Source organism: Motacilla alba, chromosome 8 (genome assembly GCF_015832195.1).
Source record: "Motacilla alba alba isolate MOTALB_02 chromosome 8, Motacilla_alba_V1.0_pri, whole genome shotgun sequence".
NCBI lineage: Eukaryota > Metazoa > Chordata > Aves > Passeriformes > Motacillidae > Motacilla > Motacilla alba.
The window spans coordinates 7526326-7541100 of record NC_052023.1 but is presented as its reverse complement, the minus strand read 5'-3'; the positions used below and the strand labels follow the sequence as shown (position 1 = coordinate 7541100).

At 40.6% G+C, this 14775-nt stretch overlaps 1 protein-coding gene across 5 annotated transcripts in view; it reads right to left on the bottom strand.

Annotated features, from left to right (window-relative positions):
• The window catches only part of SPATA6 (spermatogenesis associated 6), a 36375-nt gene extending 22276 nt beyond the window's left edge, over nt 1-14099 (bottom strand). For 2 of the 5 annotated variants that reach the window (XR_005257807.1, XM_038144521.1), the window contains exons 1-6: nt 13905-14097; nt 9231-9368; nt 7858-7906; nt 7076-7117; nt 5603-5727; nt 1295-1375 (exon numbers count right to left, since the gene is read on the bottom strand). Coding sequence is in view for 4 of the 5 variants with exons in the window: in XM_038144521.1 (XP_038000449.1) it covers nt 1295-1375; nt 5603-5727; nt 7076-7117; nt 7858-7906; nt 9231-9368; nt 13905-13952 (483 nt within the window). In the remaining variant the exon portion in view is untranslated. Of the gene's footprint in view, nt 1-1294; nt 1376-5602; nt 5728-7075; nt 7118-7857; nt 7907-9230; nt 9369-13904 lie in introns of all 5 variants that reach the window. The other 3 variants (XM_038144523.1, XM_038144522.1, XM_038144520.1) reach the window with 2 other exon arrangements.
• Between the last annotated feature and the right edge of the window lie 676 nt (nt 14100-14775).

Sequence of the window (14775 nt, the reverse complement as noted above, 5' to 3'; positions counted from 1 at the left end):
TGGATTATGGTGAATTTATTAGTTTTTTAAAGTATAAAGTTTAGTGGAGAAAAATAGTACTCTTTCTGTTAGAAATTCTTTTTCAAGCTGGAGCTAGTTGACATTAGCCCTAAATCTGAATGCTACATGGACTGGTTTGGTTCAGAGGAACCCAGAAATAAAATGTCCAGCTTGCCTTCAAGCCTTTCCCTCTACAGCCAGCCAGTGAGGCTGAGGCTGTGTGCTTGTTTTGTATTGACAGAATCTGAACTCACTGGTGCAGCTGATTGTGAGACACAGCACAGACCTGGCCACATAAAGCCAGACCTAATTCTCTAAGACTAGTCTCAGCTTCACCAGAAGCAGGTGGTGCTGCTCCTGGCATACACTAGTTGTGAAACTAGACCTTCACTGCAACACAAGCAAATCTGAGCTGCCATTCATAGGTACTTTTAGGAACAGTTTAAATTTTTGATCAAATTGCCCTTATTCAAGTCACCTTCACTGAAGCAAATTTTCTGACAATGACAATTTTCACTGATCTTTAATTTTTTTTCTGTCTCGATACATTTCATTTGCTAAATTTGGAAGAAACTTCTCACTGAAGTCATTAGCAATGGCACCAACAGGTCAAAGTCACCTAAGTGTCTTTGCACACAAGCCTTCCTGACAACCATTCCCTTTCAACGATGCTCCACCATTTTGCAATATTACAGGAAAAAAAGGAGGACCTAAGAGTAACTTTACATGACAGCTTGTGCCAGAAATCCAAACCAAAATTCCAGTCTGTGAGACCAGAAAAGAGTGCTACTTCACCTTTAACTTTACATGCTGCAAAAGCAGCATTTCCAGATTAATATAGGTGATAGCCTTTTCAACAAAAATCTGCATTTCCATTACTGTCAATGATACAGTTATGGAAAACAATTAAATTAATTGGTTTGGTTTAATAATGTACCTTCTCTAACTCCACCTAGTTTTTAGTGTCCCTAATTTTAAGTGTCAGTAACAAATGGTGAGAAGGCATCTTCCCATGTACAAATGCACCAGGGACTGACACTTCAGCTGATCACAGAACACAGCAGCTGATAATTGTTTCAAAGTCAAGGAACTCTCAGCATCTACTGTCATGCACCAAACCCACTCTTTACTCATACTTGATTAAAAATTTAATCAAGTTGTCAAGCACCCGTGATACCTGCTTTAACCACAACAAAAGAATGAGGAAAGTTTGAAGTGAGCAGCACATGCAAAAATTGGAAGCGAGGCTATCAATATTAAATCTAGAAATTGCAAACAATTAAATTGTGCTAACCTGTATGTGACTCCTTCCTAGGATTAACAGACTGTCTGAAATAAGGGAGGTTGTAGAAAATCTCAATTTTGGTGCAATTCCCTAGAAGAGAGACAATAATTGCACATCAAGCTTCAACTCAAGATAAAGGGTATCAAAGAGGTAAATGTCACCTAATGTAACAAACCATTCCTAATTTTCAGCCATTTCCTTTGTTAATTTCAGCCTTTAATAAAGATAATTAGAAAAGACAGAACAGCAATGGTAAATGTCAAGATGCTAACATTTGCATTTCTGACAATTCAATTACAGATGATTACACTGTTTTTGTACAACAATTAAGGTCTGACTTTTATTTTAATACATTTTTTTTGTCAAAAGCACTTTTAAAGATTTTTCATGCCATGCTAGATGGCATCAATAAAAATTTCAGTCATGCTCTAGAAGTTTCATTAATACTAACTTTGTAAACTTGTTTGAAAACAGTCTCAGTTGTGCATCTCATTTGTAAAAACATTTTGTTTAATCAGTCAATCACACTGAAAATAACTATTCTTTTTTAATAGTATGACTAACAATACCCTTCATTCTGTAATGTTTGGAGTAGTCTGATTTCTGTGGATGCCTCCCTTGCTCCATAACCATGTTCCACGCCCTCACAATCCCCTCCTGCCTATGGGGCAGCCCTAGTTTGTCCCACTTGCAATCAGTGGGGTCCCACTGGGCCTCCTGGTGTAGCACAGCACACACACAGTAATGGCCAGCAGGTCCCTCCATTTTCACATGATTAGCAGCTTCTGTTCCGCTCACCTTTTACTGCAGCCATGGCTAGGAACACAACGCCTCAGAAAACTATTGCCTTTCTATTCACTGAGCATTGGCCAATGCATTCAGAATTTACTGAGCATTGGCCAATGCATTCAGAATCAGGGGCAGGGATTACAACACACAAGCATTATTTCCCAAACAGAAGCATTAAAAAAGGCATAGAAGAACTAAATGCCACATATGCTATAAACAAGTGGCAGTCATCTAGGTGCATCCTATACAGCTCTGCAGAATTCAAGAGAGAATCAAGTGCCCCCAGAAATTTCTACCCTCTCTTCTTTCAACATGGACAGAATTTGCTGCCTGAGGCATCTCAGTGCACAGGCATTTGTGCACATGAACACACAAAGTCACTGAGACATGAAAAGGAGCTGGGTCTCTTTGTGACTCTGTCCCCCATGCATAAGAATTAGCAGGAACTTCATGAGTGAAGTCTATTGATTAACCAAACTATTCTCTACCACCTGCCTAAACACTGATTTCCCATTAGGGAACATGATCTGGCCCCAGGATAGATTATGGAAATCAAATGACAAAAATGCCAAGAAAGCTCAGTTGCAGCAATTAACAGAGTCCAGGATTCAATCAAGTCAAGTTATGGCACATAAAAGAGGTTTTAAGCCTGATCATCTTTAATCAACTCATTTTTATTACTAATGAATTGTCAAGTGCTATCAACAATTTAAAAAAGGACACATCAGAATTAGTAAGTCTACTACAAAATGCAACAATAGAGCACCTACTGCTCTTACAGAGACTGGAAATGATTACAAAATTGTTAAGTGTTCATCCCTAAAAAATGACACAAACTATGGTTTCTTCAGAGAAATAGTCTGTGGAGAGGGAACATGGGATGGCATTTGAATGCACAGGATGGGTATGTCAAAAGCAACTCACACGCCAAAGCCATCAGACAATTTGCTCTATTTTCTGCAGTTCCCAAATCAGGCATTGCTGTAGGATACTCAACACACAATTATGTAAATACCATCATATAGCCTCAAACACATCTGTAAATGAAAATCCAGCTGTAAAGTTTTTGGGATGCCTTCTTCTGCTTCTCGCTTAGTGGTGTTTGCAGCCCTGAGCATTTCTGCACCAGTCATTAAACAGAAGGGACATAATACCAGTTTAATCACAGAAAAATTATAAAGCTGGTTCACATTTAGAAAAATACAAGTCTAATATGTGCTTTTGACTGTAAGGAACACAAGTACAACTCTAGCTTAAAAAAAAAATAGGAATATAACAGAAGGCCTTACACTGGCGTGTTAATGGCAGATAGCATAGCTAAAAAAGAAACTGTTTTAAGTAATGTGGCAAATATTGCATGAAGGTGGGGAATGGAGATAAGAACATCTGTAAGAAATCACTACCACAGTCCAGGCATAAACATATTCTACAAGGTAAAGGTTGCAGAGAAATACACAAGAGCCAGCAAGAGCCTCAGCTGGGCAAGACTGGACCAGGAGAGATAACTCGAGGCATGTCTTGTATGCACACTGAGTTTGTAAACCTCGTAAGACATTTAGCCAGGGACATTATCAGCCAAGTGCCAGATTTCTGGAGGAGTTTTGATCCTCTCAACTTGGCATTCCTTCCAACTGGCAGATTAGCAGTGTTAATCAGACACTGCTTGTCACTGCCTATCTGAACTCCACAACCGTAACCTTACTGTTGCTACCTTTATTTTTTTAATAAAAGACAAATTTATTGGGAATCAAACTGTCACTGAAGCACAGCTGCCATTCAAAAATATTCAACATCTCAGCTGGCTATAAATAACTTTTCATGTGGGAAGAACATGGCTTCAAGTAGCACAGGAATAATGTGAGGGTTCTCATGACCTTGTTTAACACTTCCTTTTGCTTAGCATTCACATCCAGCACTTCGTGCTGACAGACTTAGCAAGAGACACTTGCCAGGAAAGCTCAGGAGACATTGGGAGAGGGAGGCACTTGAGACTGCATTTCGACTGGAGGCAAAAATCTTTTACAGTTATTCCATTTGGCAAGCAAGGAGAAGAACAAGAAGTTCCTTTTGGGAGCCTCCCTCCAACGCCATCAAACCCAGCTTCTGCATTATTCCTGAAAAGGGGGTCACTATGCCAAAATCTTCTCTTATACTGTATTTTCAAGCTATGGAGATGGAATGGAGCAACAAAGGCTTCTGCAGTCCCTGTTCCAGGGCAGAGATGGATTTTGTTATGCTGCTCCCAAGGACATGAAGTACGTCTGTGTCTTACCACAGCCAACTTTTTAAAGCTACTATAGCGTTATCATTCATCACCTACACATCCAAATTACTCTGACATCTTCTCACAGCTCACAAATTATGGCACCTTCTCTTTATTAGAAAATACATAATTTTTGTTTCAAATAAGTCAGCTTGACAAAACCCATCAAAATCGTCTAGCAGCTCTGCTTCTATGAAGACTCACTATATTCTGTTCACAAAAAAATCTAAAAACATTTAGCTAATACCACCTCGTGTGTTCCTACCTCCCTATTCTTTCTCAACACCAGGAAGGCACCTATTCTATGAGCAGCATGAAAGCAAAACAGTGCCACCCCATCTCTCGAGCCATACCACCATGCATGGGATGAGCCATATCAAAGAGATACTACAGCCAAAAAATAATGGTTGTTTTTGCAGGGACAGTTTAAGCTACTGCAGAATCAGATATTTTGTAGCACAAAATCACAACCTTAATTCATTCAAATGTAACACAGCATTAGACACCAAATTAGCACTTCTAATTGCAAGTGTCTGGGCAGTTTCCAGGTTGCCCTTTCTGGGGAAAGGCTACACCAGCTAAAAGATAACGATGAACTTTAATCAGCATTTCCCTCCTCCCATGTGCTTTTAGTCCAACCATAACGGACAGCGTAATTGAGCTCTTGTCCAAATGTCCTGCCAATCCACCACTAAAACTCCACAAAAACCTCAAAACACATCATCAGCATCCTCCTTAAGGTGCCTTCCTGGGTTATTCTGCTGACAATTAAGATTCAATAGTCAAACTTCATGAAAGGGCAATGTGAAATTAATTCATCTTCATTTAACATGTACTTGAGCCCTTATCTCTCGAAAATTAGCATTAATTCATTGCACTCATTCTGCCAATTAGCTGCTGTTCCAAAATGCTATGGAGAGGGACCAAGGAGGAGGGTTACATGGCTTCTGTTGAGAACCATGAAGTCAGTATCTCCTGCATCCCTTCAGCCACCAGCTGCATCACAGATTAAACTGAATGGAGACATGTCCTGGTGCCACACTGCAAACCAAGTGGAAACTAACTTTTCCACATTAAATAATTTCTTGAAGCATTTTGGAAAAAAGATTATACTTTCCCCGAAGTTCAACTGTGGATTTGTACATTCAACACCTTAAAATGGCAAAAATCTGTCAGAAGTAATCGCTTTTCATTTGAAGCAGTTCAAGGGGTTTCTTCAGTGAAGCAGACTGTGTCATAAATACAATCCACAGACATTCACTCACTGTGAAAGACGGGGACCTCTTCATTAAAACCTCACGCTGCAAACCACGGTGCCCATGGGTAAGCTTAGGGTCAGGGAACAGGAAATCTCTTGTATTTTCTTCATATGTAGCTAGAACTTTTCCCACTAAAAAGAAAATACATACTTTAATTGGAAAATAGACAAAGCCACACAGCACAGACACCACACACAGAGCCATGTTGAAACCAGGATAAATTTTGCTCTTTACAAATTAACAGCATGGCTCTAAAACTCCTATAGCACTAGGAAATAACCTCATCAAGTTAAATCAGCAGCAAAAATGTGCAGAATCTACTATGAAACTATGTTTCAATGTTACTGTAAAAAAATTAAAGAAGATTGTGTTAACTCTTCTATAACAGGCACATGAAAGGTTTTCTTCAGGAAACTTTTCAGTACTTTTCTTCGTTCTTTCCCTTCCATGCCACAGAAAAAAAACAGTATTTTTTAATGGCACCCAATTCCTTATGAAAAACTACCATTCCATAATACAGAACAGTAGCAGTAGAAGTAAAAAGAAACACAAGCAACAGCAAAATAATTATTTTAAGATTTTCTCAATGCCCTGTCTTGCTACTTCTAAAAAATTTTTTTTTTTTCTTTAGAGGTAAACCCTTGAATGTATATTGTGAAAAAACATAACTTGTGCTATTGCAGCCATCTTGCTAGCTCTTGTTGGGCTGTATCACACATGTCTGAGCCCTGAAAATAAATTCTTATGCAAGATCCTTTACTTCCCACAAAAAAAAAAAAATCCTCATTCACTACATTTCTTCAAGTAAACAGTCTGGTAAGTCACCTGAGAGAAGCAGTAGTTTCCTTGAAAGTACTAAGGACAAGTGACAGAGAGTGCTTTTAATACCACAGTTTCCAAATGAGTCCTCTTTAAAACTTGACTTTATTTCCAATAAAATGCAGATTTACATTATTCATGGGAACACTTGAATTTCATTAAAATAGATTTTTATAATCACACAAACCAATAACAGAAGTATGACAAATCGCTATTTATTATCTTCACACATCCCAAGAGACCTGTAATACTTATAGTGAGGATAAGAGTTTTCCCAGTGGTCACCATTAAAATGGAAGGAAAAAAAGTGTCACTCTGAGAACAAGATTATGCACTCTGAAATTTCACAGACAGCCTCTCTAGGAGTGAATTGTGATGCAGTCAATAATTATGCACCGGATGATTTCAGTTTATTTTCCATTTTGAAAATATTATCACTTTCCTAAGCCTGAGTATGATACATTTAAATATTCAGTTATTATTCTCTTTCAAGAATGAGATCCTCTTGATCTATTAACATTTTCTATTCAGAGGACTATTTGTTGAAGGGCTTTCTATGTTGTTTGTGTGTTTAAAAAAGTGATTGTGCTGTAATGGGCAATGTCCTCCTGGAAATTCACCTATTAAACTGCATAATTTATGAAAAGACTGATACAATACCTGGAGGAACAAGCTGTATTAGTTCAAGTACTGCTGTGTCAACTAGAAGGGAAAAAAGTTTTTTCGTGAGTTAAAAAAAAACTAAAATGAAAATTCCCATCGTCAAAACCCAAGAAAAACGAATCACTGATTTAAACTTCACAGCACTGTACATCGCTGCACTATTTTCACCACACCAATAATAAGATAAAATTAAGTATAGCTTGCATAAATATCATAGATGAACACAATGGCATTAGTAGGGTACAAATGACAACACTGAATCTGACTTAGAACTTGTAAGTTCTATCTGCAGCCAAGTTTTTCTTCCTTTAAAGAAGATTATGCAAGCTTTGCCCCCTTTACGGATAGCTCCCATGTGAGGGTGCATATTCCTGCAGTTTGAGTTCAGGTCACTGTTTTCTCACTACAATTCATTATACAAATGTAGCAAGACGTAATCTTCTTAAAAATGAAAAGAATAACTTTACAAAAATTGGAGGTTTATCCTTCTGTAATTTGAAAATTAATCAAATAAATGACCATATAAAGGAACTCACTACCAGATAACCAGCTGGACTTTCAAACACTTATGACTTTTTGCCCTTTTCCTGTTCTGAAGCATGTAACATATACATTTCTAGAGGCATTTTGTTAGATAATAGTGGTTACCCACTAGTTGTTCAGAGAACAGGCTGCTGATAGAAAAACTATCACATACTTTAAACCTCCAAAACATCGTTAGAGCCCACATATATATGGCATTAATGGTTATACCTAGTACACAAAAACCCAGAACTTACACTCCAGTAACTTCACAAGGTCTCCAGGATCAACTATATTAGCAAATTCCTGAAAAAGAAATAATAATAATAGTAGTAGCAGTAATAATAATGATGACACAATCAAAGTAATCAGATGGATCTCTTGGGAAAGTGAAGGGAAAAAACCCCAAAAACCAATGCTCTTCCTTGTCAAGAGTCCTATTCCCCACTGGAAAAAGCATGGATACTAAAATTATCATTTGGAACATGATTAAATTCATTGAGAGACAACAGTTCTTGTTATATATTTTCTATCCCTACAGAGTTCCTTCTCTGTATGTAAATAACAAAAATTTTATTGTGAAGTGCTGAAGACGTAAAGGTAAGCAGTGTCTAAGAAAATTTCAAAAGAGAAACATAATTTGTTGCATCTACTACAATTCTGATAGGTCAATGTTCTCTAATTTATTAGTAATGCTTTAAGCTTCATTTTCACAGAGGTGACTTTTCAGTCTCCTGTTCAGGTTTTTTTAACCCGAATCCCATGTGAATAGATAGCAAGGAATAGGGTAGGATGTTGCACTGGACGGACGTCCCCTACATTACACTGAAAATAGCATTCAGTACAGTCCTCTTAAGAAGTTTGTGTTATGTTTGCCTTTAAAGAATGATGGTCTTTCCTACTCTTCATAGGTAGTGAAATTATCACTGTTGTTTCTCATCCCCTTCACCAGAGCATCACTCTGAGCAAGTTTACTCAGCCTGGTTTTCAAAGTGTTGGAGAATGCTTAAAGGAAAAGAACTAGAAAGGGCAAAGTATTATTATTCATGGGTAGTGAAGAAGCCAGATCATATCTGTAAGATACTGTGTTTCATTATCCCTGTGGTACTAATAATGAAGGTAGTAGGGACTCAGAATATGTGATAAACAACTATAAATTACAGGGCCAGAGTACCAATCTGGGAATTCTGGGAACAAACCATGAAAGAAGTATCTCAAAGGGAGTAAGATGTCACCAAAAAGGCTTGAGCTGCTATTTTATCTTTCTACTAAATTAAGTTGCCTCTCCTATGTTGCACACTCTCTGTTCTTCACCTTGCCATAATTTTTAGAACAAAAACATTCAGTCCCTTTAAAGCCAGGAAAACAGACACTGAGGAAGGACAGTTCACAAAAGAATCAACAAACCCCTACAAACTCTCATCATGCATTAGAATCTTCAGTACACACAATTCTTGAGTCCCCATGTGGATAATACAGGCACACCCCTCCTCTGTGCTAAAGAGAAGCAGGAGATAAAATACTGCTCCATTCTCAGTGTGATTATTTGTGCTCATGGGTTCTGCAGACAATTTTTGTGGAATTTGTGATGGGGTTTATTTGGGTTGTATCAGCACTTGACATATCTTACCTTTTCAAATAGTAGTCTTTCTTGAAAGAAGAGTGGGAACGCTGCAGGGACACATTCAGTTTTGTGGTACTGCCCAAATACAAAGACACTGAGATAAAGTTCCTGTTTGTCTTTCAGCTGCACTCCAGGACAAGTTATCTGTAGGAGTAACACACTCATTAAACAAACTGAGCTTTAGCTAGACAAGCAATGGCTGTTTTCAAGATAAAAATGAAACAGTCAGAACTGAAATGGTTGATTTGTGAAAGTCAGGATGTAACAGACTAGAGCAAAAAAGATTCTTCCCTAAAGCAATTCCATTTGTACAGACTGGTCAGGGAAAAAAAGTCACCATTTTAAGACAATCAGGACCAAATTCTTCTTGCATAAGTAAACACACTCCATTGTCTTCAACCAAAACTGAAACCCAAGGCCAGGTTAATACAGTCAAAGGTATGCTCTGACTGTGTAAAGTATAACCATCTTCTATATGAAGACTCATGTAGAATGAAGTCTACATGAGGCCAAAATACAAAACCCGACCCAAACCTCAGCCTAACTACAGAATGATGCTGTAAATTTATAGGCTTACATATCCATACTCTGTCCATCCACCAGAAAGGACGAGTTTATTTGCAAATTTTCTGTAAATGAGAAAAAGCAACTGTTGCTCCATTACTACCAGACACATTTCTTCTTTCTCTGGGAAGTTTGGCCATCTTTAAACTCAAAGCAGGGAAGGCTTTTTGCTAGGCTGCCACATACTGCCACAAATCTCTCAACTTGCTCTGCACAATTCTGAAATTCTTTAACTAAGAAGTCAGTCTGTTTTTAAAGCTCTGACTGCAAGAATGTACACAACTCATTCCAAACCTATTCGCTATTTTCTCCAAGGCACGTGGATTTATTTCATTTCTCTGATAGAGAATTGACACCTTTCACTTAAGGTCTCATGCTCATTTTTTATGTCAGTATTAGAAATACGAGGTTGTCTCTTCCAGCATAAAGGTTCTGGAAAAAGTGTTCAGACTTTCAATTGCCAGGAAGAAAGACAAAGTTATGGAGAGTTATGGAAATTGAAATAAGTGGTTTGGTTACAGTCTTTTACTCCCAAGTGAACATTTTACTTAAGAAATCCTAACTGGATTTAAAATAAAACTATATAAACAGCAGGAAAACAGGTGGGAGAACTAAAAGAAAACAATGTGTGATACATCATTACATCACTACAGCTAAAGTAAAAGGTAAAAAAAGGGTTTCCTCTCCATATAAATGAGGGTTTCAAATCTGCAAGAAAAGTGCCAGAATAATGGATAACCCAATTGAAACAGTCTGTCAAGCATTAAACAGCTTGTATGACACTCATGTAGTTTCAAGTGTGAACAGGAGTGAGAGAGACAGATTTCATTCATACAAGGAAAGATCCCCAAACTACATACTACATGTCGTGTCAGCTTTACTTCTCACTTTTGTCTTCGATATTTTTGTAGAATTTACAACCATTTTAAGCTGGAGTTTTGTGCCTTTCACCTTAGAGAAGGGGACCAATGTTTGCTTATTTATTAAGAGATCTGAAGATGCTGGAATGGGCAAACCTGCCAACAACAGGTGCCATTTTTTCTGGTTATCCTGTAAAAAGAAAACAAATTCTTACAAATGAGCACGTGGGCCAAGGTAGCACATGTGGAAACCTGTGATTATACTACCCCGGAGATAAACTGCACAATTCATTACCTGGGCTGGAACACCAAATCTATGGGGCCATGTAACTTTAAAGCAGTTCCAAAAATGAATGACACATGCACATCTGCAGCTCATGACACCCACTCTGTAACATGCAGAGCTCCATAACACCTGGGAGACAAACTGAAGCTCTTATCTGACTGCAGACTGCTCCAGCAGGATGAGGGACTATTTTAAAGATGGTAAGAGTGTTATCTATGGATCAGCTAAGGAAGAGGGAGATCAGTGCTGCAATTAACTGACCTCACAAGCAACCCCAAGGACCATGAGAAATTTCTAGGATAGGGTTATGCTGGACATCTCTGCTGGAAGTTCCCAGGAGGATGGAAAATGTGTACCAGCCCCCAGTCCCTCCACTGCTGGGACATCACATATAGCCATAAAGAATTCACTGAATTAAGCTCACAGAAAAGGACAGAATTCTACTGATCTTAACCCTCTAGAGCACTTATTACACACAGTCCATGGTAAGATAAACCAAAAAACTACTTCATCTTTAAGTAAGGCCTTCCATTTGAGAAGAAAAATGAAGGAAACTGCCAGCAAGACAACCCAAAGAGCTGGTGGACTCAGATCGGAGAAGATCTTGCAATTTCATTAAGTCAAAAGAAGAAAAACCTATCTGTATTCTAAAGCAAGGGTAAAACAGAGAGCAGAACTTCTGACACAACTGGACAGACTTCAAAGAGGGTGGAGAAATATGCAGAGCATTGTAAAAAGGGCAGGAAAAATAGATCGGAAATTTACACAAGACTTTGGTCACAAATAAAGCAAACAAAGAGCGAATTAATGGACCTAGCATAAATCAGCCAAGATGTGAAAGCTAACAAATCTATGCCCCAAACACAACTGAATATTTTGCCTTGGTTTTAATAAAATTTAACACAGGAGAAAAAAATAAAATGAAGAATTATATGATGGAAAAAAAAAGTCATTCAATATGCACTAGGCCTAGACCAGGGAGCCACAGGGAGGCTGAATCATCTTCAGCACATGTTGTGAAAGAATGAAATTTTTCTTAAATGAAATGTAATGAAAACAGGGAAGGTAGAATCTGCTCAAAAATAACAAACACAAGGACCATGTGAGACAAAAAGAGAGATCTGAAAACTGACAACCCCATTGATCAAAATATTTAAATATTCAAAAATAAAGACATGGATGAAAAGATCACTAGAAAAAAACCCAGTAGGACACATTCCATAAAACAGATCAACCAAACATAATTCTATATTTTCTTGAAAATCCATTTTCTGGATAAAGGATATCATGCAGTATCGTGAGGAATTATTATTTATGATTAAAAAGTTAAGAATAGTTAGTAGAGGAGTTAGTATCAAAGATGGTACAGAAGTGGCCAAAGGACAGCATCAACAATGTGCACAAACAAGGATGTATCAAGCTGAGGTTACCACTAAAAACATTCCTCTCTGTATACTGAGATTCATGTCTTTTAACATTTTTAATGACTCTGACTCATATTAAGATACATTGGATGAAAGTTGGACTTTTTTTCCGCTACATCACCTAAGACAAAGCAAGACCCCATTTGGAATGTGGGGTCCAATTCTGACTCTGACCAATGCAAATTCAAAGTGGAAGAGTAGCTCCCATCCCTAAGATGGTTAGAAGGCTGGTGAGTCCATCACACAAAATACTACCAAAAATACCAGCTTGCTCTAGCTGATAAAGATCAACTGGGAAATGAAAGAACTGCTGCCCCCAGAACATATCAAGTGAGCAAACGCCAAGGAAAGAAAAAATTCCTGAAATGAAAAGCCAGTGTTGACATTTGTGTAAGAGTAGTCTCCACTCTTACTTGTAGCCTTGAGAGCAGGGTAAATAACAAATACCCCTGAAAACAAATACATCTGAAAACCTGACCCTGGGGAAATGTGTTCCCTGTACTCACTCCTGGCACAGGAATAGCTCACAGCCAGCGGGAACAGAAAAGGAAAGCACATTGCTCTGCTCCAGGAACCGAGCAGGCCTTGGCATTGTGGAGACAAACACCAGCTGTTGAGACAGCACAGCAACACCGCCAGGGTGACACCCTGGCCATCCATGTGTGCAAATCCACACCCTGGCCATCCATGTGTGCAAATCCGCAGCTCTGCCTCGGAGCAGCCACTCAAGTTTGGGAACAAGGGTAGCTAAGCAACCAGGAATACCTGGGCAACTTCCCAACACAGACTTCCTGGATCTGCACTCGAGTTTTGTGTATAGCATCTCGTGTTTTCCTCTCAGCAGCAAGTATTCTTTTATAAATGGCAGTGCTCGTTCTGGATTACAGGACCGGGGCATATGAAGCCCCACCAAGTCCAGGGTAACAGGGCACTGCCTAACACAGCTACTTCTGCAAAGCTTTCAGGAGAATGATACAGCTCCTAGCTGTGTTTCCAGCTTGGATAGAAGCAGAAAACTTTGCAAAGTGCAAAGAGCACAATCCTAACGTAATTAGCGTTAAAACTTTCCACTTTCACACTTTCTGACCTCACCCCCCGCCATGTATACCCAGGTATTCAGAACTGCCCAGAGCCACGAACAAGCCGCTCTTTCCGCGGACTTGTTTTGGTTTTAGCTTTTTTTTTCTTTTTTCCCCTCTGAGAGCGCTTTTCCTTGCACCCTACAGCTTCCAAAGAATCAGCGTGTTTCAAAAAACACCTTTTCCGCAAGAAAATGAGAACTCTAAAGCGGCACGGCTGCTGCCAACAGCACCGCGGGGGCTGCCGGACGATGCCCGCACACACGGGCTGGATGCCAGACGGAGCGCGGCCCCCGCTCGGCAGCAGGGCCCGGAGCAGCCCCCAGAAGCTCCGCCGGGCCGGGAGCGCGGGCGGCGTCCGGCCGAGGGAAGCGGGGCGGGAAGCGATGCCGGAAGAGCCGAGGGCGGCTTCTCCCGCCGGCCGCGGCCCGGCTGAGGCGGGCGGGGAGCGCGGCCCGGGCACTCACCGAGCGGAGCTCCAGCTGCAGGACGCAGCGCAGCGCTTTCCGCGGCATGGGCGGCCGGGCAGCGGGGCCTGCCGGGTCCGGGCCGCTTCGGCTCGGCCGACGCCGTTGTCACGGTAACCGGGGCGCGTCCGGACCGCGGCGGCCGCTCCGCCCTCCTCGGCGGCGGCTTCCCCTCCCTGTCTCTCTCCCCTCCCTGTCTCCCTCCCCTCCCTGTCTCCGGGCCCGCCCCGCCCTGCGCCCGCCGCCATCGCGCTGCAAGCATGAGGGGCCGTGCTGGCCCTGCCCACACGCGTTCCCAGAGCGCCCGTGTCCCCTTCCCCTCAGGCCCTCGCTGCTCTCCAGGGCCTCCTGCCCTCACAGAATCGGGTTAGATTGGAAAAGATCTCTGAGATCGCCGTGTCCAACATGTGGCCGAGCACCACTGTCTCAGCTAGACCATGGCACGTCCCGTCTTTCCTCAAACGCCTCTTCCAGGGACTGTGGCTCCACTATCGCTGTGGGCTGCCCGTCCCAATGTTTAATGATCCTTTCCCAGAAGAAATTATTCCCAATTTCCAATCTAAATGTCCCCTGGTGCGCTTTAAGAGTACGCCCTGTTGTCCTGTTGCTAATCCTGTCCCTCATCCCAGCTCATCCCACAATATTCTGTGGTTATCCCACCTTCCCACTTGTGACCTCAGGCTGGCTTGTCCTGGCACTCCCCACAGGGATTTGTGGAACTGCCGGGTGGCTGCTGGAGTATACCAAAAGTACCACACAGAGTAGATAAAATAATACCATAAATAGTAAATGAAGTACCATAAATAGTAGATAAAATACAATTTCCAGCCTCTGCCTCCTGAAGGGCGGACAGTGCCAGTGATGGGTGGTG